Source organism: Trematomus bernacchii, unplaced genomic scaffold (genome assembly GCF_902827165.1).
Source record: "Trematomus bernacchii unplaced genomic scaffold, fTreBer1.1, whole genome shotgun sequence".
Taxonomy (NCBI): domain Eukaryota; kingdom Metazoa; phylum Chordata; class Actinopteri; order Perciformes; family Nototheniidae; genus Trematomus; species Trematomus bernacchii.
This window is the reverse complement of record NW_022987739.1, coordinates 18196070-18217297: the sequence shown is the minus strand read 5'-3', so window position 1 is coordinate 18217297 and position 21228 is coordinate 18196070. Positions and strand designations below refer to the sequence as shown.

Here is a 21228-nt window from a genome sequence, read left to right as displayed (position 1 = left end):
AACGCACTCAGTGGCTTTCTGAGTGTTAAATCCCATCTCTATTGCTCTAATACGTCTTCTTTTGTTTTGAATTAATTAATGTTTCAGTTGAAGGATTTTGGTTCCTATGTGCATTTGTTTCTTCTGACAGTTTCAGTGTAACACAACTTGCGCATGCGCACTTTTCCGTGTGTGGTGGCAAAAGGTTGTCGAGTTTTCTGCTAAAGCTAAACTTTGCAGAATTAAAATGATAGCATGGTTTTGTGTTACTAGAAACAGCGGCGCCTTGTTCATGCAAAACTATTGGAATATACTCCGTTTTTACGAAGGAAAAAGTCCACGTCCCAGTTTGTTAGCATAACTAACTAGCGTGTGTTTTGCTAGCTAGCATGCAGGGCAACGTTGTGAATCTAAATAACGCTTAACTGTATTGAATGGACTCCAAGTAATTACATTCTTACATTTATTTCTCTGAGACACATTTCATACTTTCTAGAGTTTGCTTACAGCTCAATCGTTCTTTATATAGTCAACAGCTGCTGTATTTTTATCTTTGACTTGCACAATAATGTGACTGCAGTCCCGTGGAATCAGAATGGACAGGGACTTGTTGAGGCAGTGTCTGACATATCATGGAGAATCATTGTTCAACAAACTCAAATGTGAACAAATAGAAAACCCAGACTTCCAGGCTGTGGTGTCTGACCTGTGCAAGGCCACGTGTGAAAGGTATTTCATCCTGTTCCCTTTTTTTTTGTTTAGTTGTGAATATATTTAAACTTTGCATATTGACGTTCATACACCATAGTTTGAACTTCCATTTAAACTTTTCCTGTAGAAAAACTTCCTACATTTGTACATACAATATTTTGTGATTTTGTACCTACAATTTTAGTTTTTCATCTTTTATTTTATTAATCTCTTGACTCTTTGTTGGTGTCACTTAATGTTGCAACTAACAATTATGTTCATTATCAACAAATAACGCAATTGTTTCCTTGCATTCCTTGAAAGTGTGAATAGTGTCACAATTTCCTTAATTCCAAAGGCTGACTTCCTTGATTGTCTGACCAGCAGTTCCAAGCCAAAACATGTTAAGTTAAAATCTTTAAATTAATGAATATTTGGCATTTTTGCTTGGAAAAAGTCGGAATTATATTAAAATAATGGTCTTTTAATTTGTATTTTTGGTTGAACCATCTCTTTAAATCCTTTTCTTTCAGTGGTAGGCTTCTTTCGAGGATATCTTTATTACTTATAGGATGGATGGATATTGTATTTGTTTTTTGTGTTGGTAATCTGACGCCTCTTGTGATTGCCCTGCGAAGCCTCTGGATCTCTAAAACAAAGATGTTGTGATTTCATATTGTGAATTTGTCGCTTGAAGAAGGCCCATAACTGAACAGTTTCCTCTCCCTGTGCATCTGTATACCATGAGTTCATGATAACAATAATGGATCATTCCTGATATTGTACCGCTTTGTCTCTTTCCTCTGGCTTTTGTATCGGGAAGAAGCAAGGAAAGGAATCGAGGATGTACAAACTAGTCAATGGAAAAGGTGTGACGGTTATTTGCTTAAAAGCCTCTAATAAACAGTGACAATGTTTGTTTTTTGTGCAGCAAGAGTGATGGGCAGGACAGCCCCCTTGTTGAGCAGTTCATTGCCAGAAAGGCTGACATCCTGTTCTGTCCAACATGGAAAACAGCCACTCATAAAGAAGAGGAGCAGGAGGAGGAGGAGGAGGAGGAGGATGCCACAGGTTTGTGTTTAACTACAACACTCAGCGTTCGTCCACATTACGCTCCCAATTTTTATATAAAATAAATAATAATATGATTATAATAATAATAATAATTGGATTTGTACCATTCGTCACACAGCTCGAGGTCTTTTTTCATACTTCTGCTTGAGACTTAAAACAAATGGTTGAATACGATGTGAGGGTCTAAAGGACAGAGGGTGTCATTTTTCTCATACTGATATTCTGCACAAACTGTGCTGTTGTATTTGCTGTAAAGTGTCTTTACTCTAGGGTATTTTTATTATATGTACAGCACTTTGGCTCGACCAAAAATCGTTTAAAAATGTGCTATATAAATAAAACTTGATTTGATTTGATACCACATTAAGACACAATGAAATGGCTACTATGGGCACTAACATCATCACACATGAGAACAATTAGCGTCATTGAATCCACAACAGTCTCAGCTTTTCCCACTTTATACAAACCCAAGAGTGTCAAGGTGCTCCTGCTTGCAGAAACAATTTTGAGATTAGGTGAAAATAACTTGTTTATGCTGCATGCACAAAACTGCATGATTTTAGATACACAGGACTCCAGTGAATATGGCCATGCCATCTTTTGAGCATTATTAAGCATCCTTCCAGACAAGCTAGCTTATGAATTCCTTTGGTATTCTATTTTTATATGATACCCTAATCTTCACTAGCTTTAAAACTGAGCCCAATACAGCCTCTAAAAGAACGCTTAACGCTGATTTCCATTGGCAGGTTAAATGTCTTGTTTTGTCACAAAAAAACTTTAAAGGTGGGGTAGGTAATTTTGGAGAAACCAGCTCGAGTGCGCTAGAATTTGAAAATACACAACCGGAGAAAATCTGCCACTTCCTTATAGAGCCCCGCCTCCAACACACACGAACGCGCACATGACCAATGAGGGCACGAGATAAGTTTGTGCACAGATGGAAGGCTGACAGGCAGGTAGGCGATCCAATTATTTTAGCCGGGCCGGCTAAAATGATTCCATATGTCTTCATTAGTTGTGTTTTTTACAATTATCTTAACACACCAGATTCAAATTGACTACTTGTCTGTTCCAAAGCAGCGTTCCTGACATTCTTAGCCAGTGTTGACTCATCAAATACTTTGTTTACAGGCGTTCCTACTTCTAATTATAATTTTAATTGTAGTTTCAAAAAGGGAGAGGTGGCAGAGAGTGCATTGTTTCTAAGGGCGGTGCAACTGCTGGTAAAGGCCAATTCTTTGTCACACAAAATAATAATAATCATAATAACGAGACACTCGACTAACAAAACCTCTAGACTGTAATCAAATGATAAATGGAAATGGAAGCACTGTTAAATAGAATAATAATCCATGGAATATAACAAAAAGTGTATCTCGAGCCGGTTTCTCAAACTTACCTACCCCACCTTTAAGATATTCAGTTTAATATTATATACAATAGAGAAGTAGTAGTAAAAAGTTGTAATTATCCACACCTAAAAGGAAATAAATGCCATGTTCTGCTTGGTTTTGCATTAAAATTTGAAATGTAATGATTAACCGGTTATTCAAATAGTTTCCGATGACTCTCCCGTTGATCAAATAATCATTGCAGCTCATTTTCCTCTTTTAACTTGACAAAAAAAACCTTTTCAACGAACAGCTCATGTTGTTCAGTCCCCTCGAGCTATCTGGGATCACCTAAACTGTCTTTTAATACAATATAGATGATAGATATAGATTGTAACGTACCTTTTTTTTTAAATATTCTTGCTGGGCTTACTTGCATAGCTGCATTTTATTCTTTCGTCTGCTTTTCTTTCAGAGCCCTATGCCATCATGCCACCGATGGAGTTATTCATGGAGGTGTCTTATGAGGAGAGAAGGACCATGTTGTATAGGGACTTGGAAAAGGGAGACATTTTGGTGGGGAGGATCAACAACATCAGAGAATACGGCTTCTTTCTCACTCTGCTTTGCACGGCTGGAGGATTGAGGAGAGACATAGAAGACCTGGAGCTGTCGGTATGTCAACAAAGAATGGAATGCACTCAAGCTATATCAAAAATCTTTTCAAAGATGTAAAGCGCTCAGTCACCCTTGTAGTTTCAGCAGATAGGAATTATTAGTTGGCCAGCTTTACTGGCACCAACTCTGCTTCCCTGAACTCCTTAATGACTGACATTGGACAATGTGTCTCGTCTACGCATACTGTGTTTCATACCTTTGTTTGGCTGCTGGGAATCTTCTCTTCTAAAGGCTCAGCATGACCTGCTTTTCTTCAAGAATTCACAGAATTATGGTTATTTTTAGTAACCTCATTCCGACCTCACACCTGGTAGAAAACACAGTACTCATCATTTAGTCATTTATCAACCAGCCATTTTTTCTCTTCCCTTTCTACCTTCAGGCTCTGTGTCACATACGAGAAGTTCCCTCCACTGGCAGCCATGATGATCCTCTGTCCTATTACCAGATCGGGGACTTCATTAGAGGTCAGTGTTTTTCTCATATTCACTTTTTGTCTGGAGTTTTCTTTGCAGCACTAAACACGAGACCTTGTTTCTAGATAATTGGTTGCTAGGCATCTGTAACACAACCAACTGTGTGCATATTTTTGTGACTTTCAGCCAGCTTCCAAATAAACTGCTAATATACAACCAATGTATATGTAAAGCTACCCTAAATGTCTGCAACAACAGACACTTATGTTAGCAAATCTGTGTGCTAACACAAGTGCTTCATTTTCTCCTTCTGTAGCTGCAGTGAAAGACATCGACCGCTACCAGGAGAAAATCACAGTTTCTCTCCAACAGGCTGCTCTTTCTCCCGGCTTGGAGCACATCAAACTGGGTGTCTTTCCTCGCGAGGAGTTGCCCATACACTACAGGTAACTACACAACATGAAATTACAAAATAAACTACACAAACCTCTAAAAAGCTAATCCTTTAAAAAAAAAAAAAGAAATGTATAATACAAATCCAAATGTGCCTGAAACGGTTTGGTGGTGTACTGAACAGCAATTGCAACATTACTTTTTGAATGTATATCTAAATGAATGGATGTGAGATGCATTTTAATCAAAAACATCCCACAAACAAGAAGGATACTTGCTTCATACCAAATGTACCTTATGTGTCTGTCAATGGTAGAGACCCTGTCTCATGCACTAATATAGATTATTCTCGGTGCTTAAAAAAAGCTCAATCTCAATTAATTTATTAAAGCTCAATTTCATTCATGAATATAGCTCATGTTCACTTTTTTCTCTGTGAGCTTTGTAAATGCTTAGTGATCACCACAGAAGATAAAATAAGCCCTTCAACACAAAACCAGTTTTTTCTTGTAGATCGTGTAACTGTCTGACTCCTCTCCTCTCCTCTTTCTTTTAGTCGTAGCCTTCGTGCAGCCGCTGACTCCCGTGAGACATACGAGTGTATACTGAAGAGCTGCCATGGTTACCACAACCCCTCTGTAGTGGAATACCTGCTGGAGAAGGTGGGAGTTAGTGACACCCAACCACCATCAATGATGAGAGGACTGCAGAGGTAAACAAATGGCTGACATCTTGTCCCTATGTCCCTATGTGTTACAAATGTCGAGGCAAGTTGCAATCCGTGAAATGAATCCCTTTTAAGTTGGTAATCGTAAGCTGGCCTGAAAAAAGTTATGACTGAGAATGGCACCTGGAGAGCGCAGACCTTCCAGCCATGCCAACTGTGCGTTCATGTGATCTCTGCACTGTCCCGTTCCCCGAGCTGGGAAATCATGTGCTAATACTGAGTTGTTTTTCCAACTTGAAGGGATATTCACTGGAATTGACCCAGAAGTCAGTATTTGACTTGTCCCAGTGCAAAGGCCAACGCTCTTAGAACATCAGCCTTGCATGTCTTCTAACAGCCAGACCCCAGCCAGTGTTAATGTTTTTTTACTTAAACCTTGGAAAGCTGTTATTCGTCGTCGTCGTCCCCAGCCCAGACCTCACTGCTCTTTGTCTGGGGCCACAGGTCCCTTGACAACTAATGGATTTGTCATCATCACAATCCTTATTGTGTTTACACGTCAGGAGGCTTTTTTCCAAATAATAATGATCAGCCTTTGCTGTAGGCAGGTAAACACTGATTCTCTTTAAGAACAGGAAGCCTACAGTGTTGACAGAGAGCTGTTAGATGGTCCATACTCACTGAAGTTCTTGCCTGTGTCTCTTTTCTCCACAGTAAACTTTTTCACGAGGAGGATTTTGCCTCTGCAATCAGGAAGAGACAGTCTGCATCATGGGCCTTGAAGTGGTAATGCTAGAGTGTTTAATTGGTCTCTCATAGATATCACAGTACAAAAGGAAAATTATCCCATTTTCTAGTCTTTCTTCCTCTGACGTTAATAAAATACTTTTTCCGTGCTCCTTGTCTGCCTTTGCTCTTGCAGTGTCCGTGCAGGTGTGGACCACTTCAAACATGGTCGTCATGTGGAAGCCATGAATGAATACAACAAAGCGCTGGATATCGACACTAATAATGTAGAAGCACTGGTGGCACGTGGAGCTCTGTGAGTTGATTCGACTTGATTGAATGTTATACTATATCACTCTTGTTTGGGCTCACAGTTTACATAAATAACCATTTTCATATAGGTCCTCTTGAAAGTTGATTTCTACCTTTTTTTAGACAATCATACCAAAACTTTTACAACCCATTTACTTGGTTTATATGTTGGTGAATGTTAAGACAATACCTTTTAGTAAGAAATGTTCATGTGTGCCCTGTGAGTAACACTTAAGAACAATGCCTCAGTCAAAGAGTAAGCAAGAATGAATTTGAAAGAGAACATGAGAAACAATATTTCTGAACATGCCCCTGTCATCTCTTCATTGTCTAATGTACTTGGAAATACACGTATTTCTTTGGCTTGGCGCCAGGCTCAGCAAAAGGAAACTCCTTTACGAGCTACATCACAGATACATGTTCCAGAGAACTGCAGCAATGCTAAAACACAATACCCACAGTTAGTGAAACCACAAGGTTTAAGCAAAAAGAGAAGGAAAATAAATCCAGTTTGGAGCATAGTTGGTTCTCAGGGATGATGGAATTCTCCTTTTTAGATGTTTTTTGATCGTATTGTGCATTTCTTTCATTTGTTGTCATTCACAGGTATGCTAACAAAGGCAGCATAATGAAGGCCATAACAGACTTTGAACTGGCCCTGGAGAACTGTCCAGATCACCGCAATGCCAACAAGTACCTCTGCCAGACTCTAGTAGAGAGAGGAAAACAGTAAGCATTGCTACCTTTGCTTTCATAAGTTCAAGAGGAAGGATAATTGAATGCAATACTGCTAAAAATACATTCAAATGTAATGATAACTAACAAATAGCTTTAATGATTTCATGTTAACAGCTCAGTAGCATTTTCTTCAGTCCTGGTTGTTTTTCAGAAAATGAAAAAAACATTACTACATTAACCTTTGTGATCTACGTCCTTGTGCCTCTGTGCTGCAGGTATAAAGAAGGGACTTCCTGCTTAGATTACTTATTTCATGCAACAACAAGGTTGCCAGTGAACTTCCTTATTTATATTTAGTTAATATAAAGCCAGGTTCAGTGTGAGGGATGCGGTTAAAGGCAACAAATGATTATTATTCTATTTAACAGTGCTTCCATTTCCATTAATCATTTGATTACAGTCTAGAGGTTTTGTTAGTTGAGTGTCTCGTTATTATTATTATTATTTTGTGTGACAAAGAATTGGCCTTTCCCAGCAGTTGCACCGCCCCTAGAAACAATGCACTCTCTGCCACCTCTTACTGTCACTACCTCCCTTTTTTAAACTACAATTAAAATTATAATTAGAAGTAGGAACGCCTGTAAACAAAGTATTTGATGAGTCAACACTGGCTAAGAATGTCAGGAACACTGCTTTGGAACAGACAAGTAGTCAATTTGAATCTGGTTTGTTGGGATAATTGTAAAAAACGCAACTAATGAAGACATGAGTTGAAAAAGCCTGGTATATTGGCCCTTGTTTCTGATCAATATCTGGGATCTTATAAGAGTTCTACTGTGTGTGTGTGTGTGTGTGTGTGTGTGTGTGTTTGTGTGTGCGTAGGCTTGAGGAACAGGAGAAACTGGTCACAGCAGAGGGACTTTACAGGAAAGCTCTATCTCTCGATGAGTCAAACCCTGAGGCCCAGGAAGCGCTGCACAAAATAACCGAGACTATACAGGTGAGCGGGAACCACACACAAACACGCTGGGTTAGGCGAAAGTTGGCAGAAATGCACACTGTGTATTTAAGCCTTATCTATTAAAACACACCCTAACAATAATGTGCATATAGAGGCTAAGCTCACATTTCAATGTAGTGGATTGTTTGACTTCGGAAAATCAAATGAATAAAGAGCTCTCAGAAGCTTTGTGTATTTTGTGTGACAAATATCTGTGACCCAGTCTTTCTTTCATAGAGCGACTATAGTCAAAATGTTTCTATTAGCAGAGTTACATGACTACTGGTGTGTGAAATGGGTCACAGTATTACCACAAACTCTGCTGTACTGCTCCATTCTACGGAGCCTGATGGCATCTTTCAGCTCAGTGTTTCGGCTTTCTGACACTTTTTTGCTTTAGATCAGTCTCACCGCTCTTATCAGTTTTCAGCGGCAGCAAGGAGGCTTTTAAAACAAACACAAATGTAAACAATCCCTGCTCAGCAGCACAGGGCACAAACAGTTCACGACTCCCTGGCAGCTAAGAGTTAGTGGAGAAATACAACAGTCATAAAGGCTTAAGAACCAGATACACAACTCCAAATAAAGGCACATGTTCTTCTACCTGTACAACTGCTGGTTGCTTAGTTAGGGAACTGTTCATTAACAGCCTTGCTTCCACTGCCCCCGAGTGGCCAAAAATGAAGGGGTTTAAATTAAAGCACGGATAAGACATGCATGAATCTTATAATCAAGGGCGTGCAGACACACAACTTGACTATTTAGATGTTAGCAATGACATCACAACAGACATACAGCTGTTGCAGGTATTGATATGTAGGTGTTACATCTTTAGAAACTAACTTGAACGGGAATTCTTCCTTTTTGATGTTTGGCAGTTTTCTAAGATCAGATTGTTTGTGTACATGCATAGCTTTTCAAACTGCCTCCCTGTTGGCCACTTTACATTCTCTAATTATTAACCAATAGAGAAAAAAAGCAGAAAGGATTTAAACTCCTGTGTGTCTGCTAATGTTTTACCAGCTCAATATCCGTCTAAGATTAATATCCAAACAGGAGACATTCCTTGTGGATTTGTAGGCAGCTATTAACTGGATAGGTCAAACCTTGCCCTGTATAATGTAAGTCTTTACTCAGTATATTAACAATTAATAAACAGCTAACTATATAATACTAAGTGTTTCTGGAGTCATTTCAACAACCTCTACAATATGTTATTGTTCAGATGCACACTGAATACACTTTATTTGTTCCATTTTCATGTGTTAACACTAAATATGAATTTTGAAAGTGAATTGTGTACCTATGTTGGTTTGTAAGACTGATGAAGTGTTTTGGTGTTTGTGTGTGTGTCTGCGGCCTCGGGACTCTGACTCTTTGACCCTTCAACTTCCATGGCCTTGTCACGTGCTTTGCGGTGGTGAAAATAAATAAACGGCACAATGACACCAACTCCTCTATTGGACTCTCGTGCGTCCCCCTGGTCCAAATCGGTAACGTTGAAACATTCTCTCTGTCTGATTGGGAAACAAATGCTTTGTGCTTTCTCTGCCTGTACCTCTGTCTATTCCTTCTGCTTCTCTGCCAATACCGTTCTCTTGGATTACACAACTTTTTTTTAACTCTGTCTATTTCTTTATCATGTCGTCTGTGGCGTGTGATCATAACATTCTGCTGTCCTTCTCAAATCTCTGACTTTCCTTTTGTCTCCAACATGAATAATTTACTAAATGAATGGCTGATAACTGATCGATTTCGGGGTCGCTGTTGCATGTCTTGGGTCATGGCGTGTTTGAATGTGTCTTTGTGGACTTTTGCTTGCCATTGTTATGTCTTGCCTTGCATCACCCGGCGGCCTTAAAGGTATCAATTCGCCTGCGAGAAGAAGCGGTGGCTAAGGAGCAGGAGAAAGCTACGAGCAGCCAGACCAGCGCTGAGAAATTGCGTAAGATCTTAAAAGAGGAGAAGAGGTGAGTTGTCTCTGATCTGATCAGGTACATTTGCTACATATGAAGTCATTGAAATCCTTTTCATAACTCCAAATCATTTCATGTTTATGAGGATGAAATGTTCAGTGGATGTCTTTTTTTACTTTTTTACAGAATGAAGAAGAAACGCAAGAGATCAGCGTCTTCCAATCCCTCGTCCACCGCTTCCTCCAGAGACTCTTCTTCTTCTTCTTCGTCGTCTGACTCCTCTCGCAGGAGGTCCAAAAAGAAGAAGAAAAGGAGGAAGCGGGGAAGTAAGCGCCATCGCAGGATCTCCTCAAAGGAGAGCAGCAGCAGGAGGAGCGAGGAGGGTAAGAGCAAGAAAGACCAGAAGGAAGAAGAGGTGGAGTGGTACCCCGCTCCTCCAAACACCTCCGCCACCTTTCTCAACCAGAAGGGAGGCCCGAGGTTTGGGGAGAGGGATGAGGGGGAGGCAGTGGAGAACGATGCTGAAGATAAACGCATCTCTCAGCTGTATTCGTTGTCTGCAGCTTCAGAGGACGAAGAGTCCGACTCGTCCCAAACAGAAAGGAAGAGAAGGGACGGAAAGGAGAGTAGGACAGGGGAAAGGAAAAACAGTCAAAGCCAGGAAAGAGAGGAGAGGGGGAGTCGGAGTGGAGAAAGGAAGGATAAGAGCAGTGAGAGAGGGAGGGAGGATAACGGGAAAGAAAGGAGAGGAAGTGACTCCAAGAGGAGAAGCAGCTTGGAGGAGAACAGACGACGAACAGTGTCCTGCTCGTCTGCCGAGTCTGCGTATTCACGGAAATCTCATTTCAATCCTGAATATTTAGGGAACTCAAAAAGCGTAGAGAGTAAGGTGAGACACGACTCGTCCAAGAGGAACTCCTTCGATGGAGGTAGGTATGAGAACAGAGGGCGGGAGGAAATTCAAGAAGTAGAAGAGGCAAAGGGAGAGAAGGATAGCAGGAAGGGGGAAGACGAAAATGTACCAGGAAGTGGTAGAAAATCAGAAGGTGCGGGAAATCACACCAGACAGAGTAGTTTGACCTCAGTGCCAGGAGGAAGCGTTAAGAAAGACCTCCCTACTAACCTGTTGGATATTTTCAATCAGATCGCCCAGTTTAAGAAGGGGAAGGGAGGCGGGCCGAGAAAATAAGTCAAAACCAAAAGTCCACAATGTGCCCAATACTAGTGACTGTGAAATGGATGTTTGTACAATGAATTCATTCAGCCCTGCTATTGCGTTGTTCCCAGTTGTTGTGGATTACCTTCAGTGTCAAAATGTCTTCTGGTGGATTTAAGGCTTGTGAGCGACGGTAGTAATTGCTCGTCAAAATGTTTCAAATGGACTAGAATAGTTCACATGCCCCCAGGATGATCCAATATCCCCAGGTGGGAAGTCGCTCTTCCTGCTCCTGTGTGTTTGAGTTTTAAGTCGTATTGTGAAAACATGGATTCTAAAAAGATATCTTGTTATATTATTGATCTGAGTGTTAAAACAACACATTCAAAAAATATCTTTCCTAGTTGAGGGGGGCGTTCATGCTCAAGTTGTGATCGAAATGTTCTGAACATAATTTGTGCCCATGCTATGCTAACTTTCCTGAAGATGGTAATTTGACTGTAATCCCAAAACATAACCTCATTGGCAAAACGGAGGAATGTGATGAGATGAATTTTGTAAATGTATTAGTGTATTTCAAGAGAATGACATTTTCCACTTATTGTATCTTTTGAAAAATAACGACGATTTCAATGACTACAAGTATTCGATTTTAGGTCGGTATTATTTGATCATCTGTTGGGTGTTCTCCATACATAGAGGGTCTTTTTGTGTACATTTTGACAAGGTATTACATATCCCTCACTTCTGAGGTCACTTCAGTTGCTACAGGCTTTAATGTCTCTTGTTTTATGTTCATTTTGAGTTGAGTCTTTTATCTGTTCAAAAAGATACTGCCTTATGTTTACTGCCTTGGGCCATTTGTGCTTTCTTTGTGTGGCTTGTTGAATCCCAAACAACCTGACTGTTAGTACTGCTGTACCTTATCAAGCTTTACACCATGCAGATGTTTCAGTTGTATCCCGACACATTTTTTCCTGCAGTGAAATGGGTGAATCAATAAAGCAATTAAAATCTCAAGATAACATGCCGTGTCCAAGTCTTCTAAGTTTTTTTTATTTCGTTTTTTCCACACTTTTGTTCATTGCTCTCCTACTTCTGTTTTGATCACACTAATGCTAAATACTAAAAGCTAGTTTGTTTGTCATCAATCTACCTAAAGTTATGTTCTACCTCACAAGACCTACACACACACAAAGAGTCAAGCAAGTTAAAATCACATCTTGATAAAAGACAGCATCCAAGGTGAAATAGTCAGTTAAAAATATGCAAGCGCTCATTGGCCAAGTCCCAACTATTGCATGTTTTAATTATTTATTTAACTTTGGTTTTAAAGATCCTAATAAAACATATATATATATATATATATATATATATATATATATATATATATATATATATATATATGTATATGTTGGTGTGGTTTCACAGTAATGATTGTTTTCTTAAGTGTTGAACAAATATTTGAAATCCTTTTACCTCACTTATTAGTCCTGCATTGAAAATATTACTTAAAGTGGACCTATCATGCTATATTTGAATAATATAGTGTAGGACCATACCTATATAAGGCATATTTATATATATTTTTTTCAAAATATCAAACACATCATGCATTTTAGCCATGCCTCATTTCGCTCAATTTGACAATTTCTAGCTCTGTTTTAGCAGGGGCAGATTATGTGAGAACAGCACCATCTACTGGCCTGGCATATGTACTACAGCGTCTCCAGCGCTTTCGAACGGCAATGGCCGTGGCTGTCTCCTCCTGATTGGTGGAGTTGGCCCAATAGCCGTAGCGCCACCGTCCTGACGTCAGGACAGTGTTCAAATCTGGATCAGTTTTTATCAGATCCGTTGCAGCCCCTTTTTTAGAGATTTGGGTATGGAGGGAAATAGAGAGGGTTGTGTTTTCTGACACTTGGTGAGTTCCCTGGAACACCGGGGACACATTCATGTATAAAAGATGTACAAAAGTGCATTTTGCATGATAGGTCCCCTTTCAGTAAATACTTGTAAAGGTATGCATGACGTTTACCATAAAATATTCATATTTTAAATGTTGGGTTTAAAATACTGATGCATTAAGTCACATGTTACTGTTCTATCTTGTGCAGTTCACATTTATTTTCACTTGTTTTGTGCATAATATGTTACATAACTATTGACAGCCTTGCATGCAAAAGTAACCTGTGACTAAAGCTGTCAATCCAGTTCCAGTTAGAAAACAGCCACACATTGCATACAGTGTTTATAATATATATTGAACTGAAATCTAAGGATGAAATTAAGAGTATAATAGACAGATGAGTTTAGACACAGGAGAGAAAGACACATGCCTTCTCACTGACCTTGTATTTGTGTGTGTGTGTGTGTGTGTGTGTGTGAGCAGAGATTTTGTTTCCACACATAACACTTGCTTGAGTGTATTGGTGTGTCTGAAGCACACAGCTGAAGATGAGCGCAAACAGACATTTGTGTTCAGTTGTTTCACATTCCAGATATATAACAGAGACATGCTGTCAGCTTCCATAACGGCTCTAACTGAAGGCATTTCTTCTTTCTTTAATGCAGGGCTGTATAGACAAAGAACAAGTGTTTTAATGTAACTATCTAGGAGTATTGATAGACATTTAACTTTAAAAGTCATCAGTACACCTCAGAAACTTGTTTCAGCTTTCCAAAACACTCATTAGAAACCTTGTGTGAGAAATCCCACTATGTTACATGAACGTATATCATCATTTTTTTCCAGCCGGGTTAAGCTGCAGATTCAGGTTATTGATTTCTGCACATTGTCACAGTGTTTTCATATTATCATTTGACATATTATTATAAAAATATATGTTATAGCACTGCTCGGGTTCCAATGACAGTTGATATACAGTAAATACCTAAAGCAGGTTTACATATCAATATTACATCACCTATATTCTCGTTCACATGTGTAAAAATCGTCAAAATATGTTGAATAAACCGACTATTCAACGGATCAGCTACACTCCTGCCAGAGAGGAAAATACAATTTTTATTTTTTTAGAGTCATGCTACCCCCTTCTGACTCAGTAATGTGTGGGAAAGGATTCATTTTCCAGCAGGATATTGATCCTTAACATGCATGGAAGCCACTGTACACCAGGCCCCTAAAGTCAGCAGACCTACCATTGACTGACAAAGTAATGGGGTAAAGGTGAAAAACATAGTAACATAAGACACTCATTTGGGACACTGTCAAAGGGTTGGTGGTATAAAATGACAAAATCAATGTATTGTCTTGTTTCTCTTGTGTTATTTAACCATAAAGACAGTTTTATTGGCCGTTGCATGGGAGAGATTACACTTTGTACACTATAGCACTGTTTATATGAAGTATTTAAATGTTAGGTAGTAGTAGTATAAGAAAGTTCCAGCACAAATCAGTAAGACGACATTGAAGGAGATTTATTCTACAAAATATTTCCCTTTTTTTGTTGTGATTTTTTGTGAGCTAAACCTAAATAGAGCTATTGTTAAGTGTTAAGGAATAATGTTAAAGCTTTGATGAAGGCCGACTGTAAGAGCCAAACATCAATAAATGTGAATATATTTTTAAATATTAACATGCTTATAGTTTTTCTTAACATGTCTTATAAGATAAGACTGTATTGATTCCCGGGGCGGAAATTTTGAATTTTCATTACAAAATAGATACTACAATTACAATGCAGGCAGTATACAAAACGGTACTCATGAGTACGATACCTTCTCAAGCCAAATCACATAGTGGTGTGAGAAGTTAAAGCACAGTGAAGTATACAATAATATGATACCACTTGCTATAACAGCATACAGCAGAATTGGCTATTATAATAAAGTGTGGGGTAAAACATCATATCATTATGATTTTCTGGCTGGTCTGAGTAAACGGAACAGTAAACAGTACCATGTTTCTGACAATGTGGTTTGTTGCCATGCGATGGCCCGAACACATCTGGTTGTCTTTCATCCTTCAGGCAAATGAAACCCAAAGTGGCTTTATGTCTTATTAGTGCTTTAAGCTTCTTGGTTTCACATGTTTGATTAAATAACTGGACACACTCATACACATACACACACACACACACACACACACACACACACACACACACACACACACACACACACACACACACACACACACACCAGTGGCTGTGCGACCAAGCGTGCGTCGCCCCGTGCCAAAGTAGCTTACTTCAGGCTTAGCTGTCAACCTCTCCCTCTCCTCCTCCATCATTACCGGCTCCATCATCAGCGATGCAGCGGAGAGGCTGCAGTCTATCTTGTTAGGGCAGATTAAGCACTAATGTACGGGCAGTAAAGAAGCCTCTTCATCTAAAGCTGTACACACACACACTCCTGATCCTGTGCTTTCTGTCTCAGACGCCTGACATCTTAATCTTCATAAATTGTGAGTACAAGAGATCCTGCAGTGGTTCCTCTGGCCTCAGCGAGGGCTCCCTCTGTGGGTCAGTCCCGTGAAGAGCCTCTACAGGACTTTTAGCTCCTGAGCACAAACACAGTCTTAGTTTACTCCACTTTTAATTGCAGTTGTAAAACACTTGATACAACAAAAAACACATACATTAAAATTGATGTCATCTCCTAATAGTAAAAAATAACTTGTCCATCCTGATTTTATTATTAATTATTTGCAATCCCCCCCTTGCCTGCTAAATTTGACCAATGATGTGATGTAGGAATGAAAGACTTTGGATTGGAGCCTTAAAAAACAAATAAGTCAGGGGTGGAAGAAGTAATCAGATATTTTGCTTAAGTAAGAGTTCATAAATCAATGTGTTAAAAAGTGTATAACAAGTAAAAGTTGTGCATTCAAAAATGTAAGTCAAGTATAGTCAAAAAATCTAAATCTAAATATAGTACCACAAGTACTTATTAGGTAGAATGGGCCATTTAAGAAAAATGTGCAGTATATAATTGAATGAGATTGTAATTATGATGCAGTAATGTGTCATTGCTTTAATTTTGCTGAGGTAAAAGGTAGAGATCATTTTAATGACTTTATATACTATTTTGGTAGCTTGTGAATTTCCCAGGGTTCAACATAGCCTTATCTTTGCTCGAACTAATAACCAAATGTATAAGTTACTTTATATTTTCCTATTAATTTGGATTATACAAAGTAGCTAATACCTAAGTTATTATTATTATATACATGTAGTGAGGTATAACAGTACATGTTTTGAATCTGAATTTGAGATTGAAATACTCAAGAAAAGTACCCCAAAATGTAACTCATTTCCAGTTTTTTAGTAAATGTATTCAGTTCCATTCAAAAGCTCATGATATGTGAAGAGAAAGTTGGTTATAACATATTTATGAAACCAGCAAAAATATACAATTGGTATCGATAGAAGAAGAAGTCCTCCTGAATTCAGATGCATCAGATGTGCAGTTCTGCAGCTCTCCACTGGAGGGCAGTGCAGCGCTGTCTGTGGACAGCAGTTGACTTCAAAAATGACAAATCACATTACTCTTCTAAACATCTTTACTGATGGAGCTTTTATCCTTAGTTTTATTAATAAATTGTATTTAAAATGAATTGATGTTTTAGTCCAACTCTATTTGAATCTGAAAGAATATAATCTTGTTTGTAAATATAGATACAGCTCTTTTGGTTGCTAAAGCAGGGGAGCTGCTAACAATTGGTGGTCCCTGAAAAATATTTTACTTGCGATCCTAGATCTTAAATATATATTCCATGCGAACTAATAATAATATGCTAATAATGACAAAAATACCTATACTTTTTAATATATTCTTTGCCTCGTTTTTAATGTGAAGTGTAACGTCCACTCAACACATCAAAGTTGCTTGAAATAATTGTTACGGTAACTTTTGGATGCAACAAAAACTGCAAAATTGAGGGAAAGTGTCTGTGATGTTAGTAGCAAACCATTTTTTTTAAATCTGTCGTAGTCCTGAAATACATGTTATAATTCAAAGCAAACCTCACAGGCAAAATCTGACAGTACATTAAGTATGAAAAAGAGAATAATACGAGAAAACAATAATAAAAGGAAACTGTTCAAATACTGTGTATGTAAACATTGTACCAGGACAAATCTGGTAATAATATGATAAGTGAAAAGTGAGGAAGAAATAGGAAATCTATTTAGTATATGTATTGTATTGTGAAAAAAACTGCTGATTTTCAGTTTATTATCATACAAGACAAAGGGAAAGCATACAATCATCACATCTGAGAGGTTATAACTAGAAAAAGTTTGGCATATGTATCTGTACAATTCCTTAATAAAAGATCCGTAAATAACTCTAGGAATGTTTTTTTTTTCATCAATCATCATTATTTCTCAAATACACAAAACTGAACAGTGATGGTTTTGCATACCATATAAAAAGTAGTGGTCTGTATTCAGTTAATGCACATTTTAAACATGATTTAACAACAGGTGTTTTCCGTATATCAAAGTTATAAATGTAAATTATGGTATGGGCCTTTAAGAAAAGCTAAATCATGCTTTATACACAATTGTAAGTGTACTGCAGTTTATTTCACCTCATGAGGAAGGACACCACTACCTTTGGTTTACCTCTCATTAGTCAAATAACACATGCTTATGTATTCTGCATTTTAGTCCAAAATGTCCTTTTCTGCAGAACTGTAGGACTTTACTTCTCTGTTGGGGGGGGGCTAAGTCCTGACCCTGCTCTGTTGCAATAAGCTGAGAGTGGAAAAAGTGGTAGAGAAAGAAGAGAAAGAGGAGCAGAGGGAGGGGGGAGCGGCGTGACTGCTGGAGAGGAAAATAAACCTTTAGTCCTTGGAGGTGAGGGTCTCTCCACTGTAGTCCGGGGGGGTCAGCGGCAGCAGCTGTCCTGCTTGACCGACTCTGATGAAGCTGCAGATTCTCGCTTGCATGAATCATCCCGCTCCATTCTCCTCCTCTGCTCCCACCTGGACTCCCTCTCACAAAGAGAGGGGATTCCTCCTTTAGGCCCCTTTCTTCAGCACTGAGGCAATCAGACTGTTGAACACGCAGAAGGAGATGAGACATTTTAAATTAGTGTTAGGAGAAAGGGGAAGAGAGAGAGAGAAGGGGGGGGAAATGAAATTTTTCATTTTCTACAATAAAAGCTACTACATTGAATTCTCGGAGCATAACAATACGGAGGAGTAAGTAATGGAATAGGAGCAGACGTGGTGTCTGTGTGTTAGTGGATAATGAGGAATTTATAGATGTACGGTCCTCTGCTGCCATTCACTCACACTGTAACCCTGTCCCTGTCACTGGCCCGAGTCTCAGCGCTGTCACAATACTGCACACAGACTCAAACTTCTCTACTCATCCAGAAGTGGGCTTAAGGGGGTTTGAGCATTAGCGAATAAAGAAAAAAGCACCTGTTAACATACTTTATCACAGTATTATTCCATGGAGTTTGACTTGTAGGTCGATTACCACTGAGGTTGAGAGGCCCTGAAAACAAAAAGCATATTAATAACAAAATGGCACTCATTTCAGACCATATTGTTTCTGTCAAATGTGTTTGCAGTCTTGATTTTTCTCAGCTAGCGAGTTTTGGTTTAAGTGTGTTTATAGTGTGCTCATTTTTTCACTGATGGCTCTTGTAACAGGTTGGGGATGAGGATGGGGAAGCAGATACATACTTGTGTCACAGATTATGAGGAGTACAACAACCAAATGAAATACACCATACTGTATGTCAGAGGAAAACATTCTCCCAAGAGTAAAAAGCTAGACTCACATGGGATTTATATTCTGCTGAGGAATTCATTTGACAGCAAAAACAGCTTCAAGGACTCTGCGAATGTCATAATAGTATCTCAAGGAATCAACAGGACTAGTCTGTACGTTTTTCAAAGATCTTCAAAAACCCTTATCCTCAGGGTCGCCCTATAGACATGCCGATACAGTATGTGTCAAATAGTTTGTTTGATAAATTGCAAGGTACAATATCAATCTATAAACTCACCTGTATTAACTACTTGTCTTGTATAAGGGCCCTGTAATAAAACATTTGTTAAACCCCAGGGCTTCCTATGAGGGTTTTTTTAAGACGGTGTAACCAAAACGCTTTACCATAAATATTAAAACAGGTGAAACACTAGTAACAGAAATAAGACCATCAGTAGCAGTTAATCATTTCAGCAGCATTTTTAAACTCAAAAGTCTGACTTTCAAATATCAAATAGTGTATGTCTACATGATGGATTCATATTCGTGTCTGTTTCCTCATACTTTCTTAGTAAAATAAGTAAAGTAGATCTGAATATTCTTATACTTTGACTTTGTACTTGGCTTTGTTCTGAATTGTACCACTGTTGAGCACTCATGTCTTTATGAGCTATGCGAGGTGTCCAGGAAAATGAATATGTTTAATAATTACATGGCCTCAGCTACCATTAAGAAGACTAAGGTCTTTTGTATTTTCTTAAATGTGGGTTTTTAAACAATCTGTGGAGCTGTTTTACACATGAGTCTTATTTCTGAGGACAAAGACATCAATGAAACATGGCCATTTCTCTACTAAAATGGTGTTCCTGACATTGAGGGGAAGGTTTTGAAATAGCATTTTTGAATATCTTCTAGAGAAACAAGACAACTTCCAGAATGATGTTTTAAATGAATAGTCAAAATATGGAAATAGAACATTTCTGCCTGATCAGGGAGTGTGGGGGTTTCACTTGGGGCCTTTAAACTTAGTATTTCGAAAATCCTATGAAAGCCAACAATGTGTCTATTCATGTTTTCACTTCATCGTCCGCAGTTTTGGATCACCCTAAATCTGTTTTTATATGATTCAGTAATCTAAAATAAACTAATCTGCTGCATTAAATCACTTCTACAGAGTTATATAATGACCCCAAAGTACCAGTTTACATACAAAATATATATCGCACACAGATGATTCCTACTTAAACTACTGAAGCTGTCATACTGTGAAGTGTGTCAACACAATTACACGTTTCCAGGATTTTATTTAGTCCTCACACTCCTTAAAAAATAACAACCATAGTCTTTATACATTGTAGTATATCATTTAGAAACATTATTTAGTGACATCATTACAAAGCGCAATAGTAATTTCAACCTCAGCACTCGGGCATAAAGAAAACCTGTCACGCACAAGAGAGGAATATTCTTCACTATTACAACTCTAAACACTGTTTTGACATAATTGCTGCCCTGAGAGTGAAGTGCAGAGTGAACCTCACGTATTACAGTCTTAACATCCCCCAGGGGCCGCTTTCCTCCCAGCGAGCATGCAGTCATTAGAAAGAACACACACAGCAGGAAGCCCCGAGACAAAATGCAAACAAGTCCACACATCATTGTTCTGTGTATCCTCACAGCCTAATGGCATAATGTTTCTTTGATTTCTCTCTTATAGAGGCATTCGGTTTCTGTGTATATACCGCACAACATTGTTTCTGCCATACAGTTTTGACAGCCCTATTGTCAGCAGGTGAACAATCTCTTCTGTCTCTCCTGGTAGCTTTTTAATCTAACACAATGTGGGGATGTCACCTTCGAGTGTTCAATTCAGTTCCAATTTGGATTTCTCCTTTTTCGTCCTAATGAGATCCAGTTTGGATGTTGTTGTTATTGTTGAACGAGAGCGGTGAAGAGGCAGGAGTTCAGGTCAGAGAGAGAGAGAGGCTGTGCAGCCAGCCGTCAGAACATCCTTCAGCGTGTGTGGATAAAAAGGATGAATGTTCTGGAAGTGTTCAAGGCCAAAGTGAGAGATGAGAGGAATCTGTTGATTTGCTAATGGAGCAGAGGTGGCAGAGAAGTGCAGTACCCTCTGTACAAAAACCCTCCTGCCCTGACCTCTTTTTTTTTAAACCCTTTTTACACCTGACGTATTCACCCCCCTCTTTTTCCAATTTAGTTTTCCCCCTACCTTTCTGTCCATGCTCAGATAAATATTCCTGTCACCACTCATGACATTTATAATATTTTTCCAAGCCTTCAGCATTCAATTGTTACATCCTCAGCGTCTCTGAAGATGCAGGGACAAGCACATTGTACACCCAAAGGAAATTTCCCTCCAACAACAAAATTACACTCAGATACAAAACAAGCACGCGCGCTCAAGTATACAAATGTACGCTGGAGCACGCACAAGTGCATATTAGCATACACGCGAGATAGACACACATACAAATAGATGTTCTCACAAAGCTTG

General features: G+C 38.8%; 1 protein-coding gene across 1 annotated transcript; it reads left to right on the top strand.

Annotated features, from left to right (window-relative positions):
* Positions 1 to 162: 162 nt before the first annotated feature.
* Positions 163 to 12049, top strand: ttc14 (tetratricopeptide repeat domain 14). The gene is made up of 12 exons (XM_034147232.1): positions 163 to 708; positions 1601 to 1740; positions 3556 to 3755; positions 4141 to 4225; positions 4491 to 4620; positions 5124 to 5279; positions 5949 to 6020; positions 6157 to 6276; positions 6879 to 7001; positions 7833 to 7950; positions 9814 to 9920; positions 10053 to 12049. The coding sequence occupies exons 1-12, from the start codon at positions 575 to 577 to the stop codon at positions 11053 to 11055; spliced, it is 2388 nt and encodes a 795-aa protein (XP_034003123.1). The 5' UTR covers positions 163 to 574; the 3' UTR covers positions 11056 to 12049.
* The last annotated feature ends 9179 nt before the right edge of the window (positions 12050 to 21228 follow it).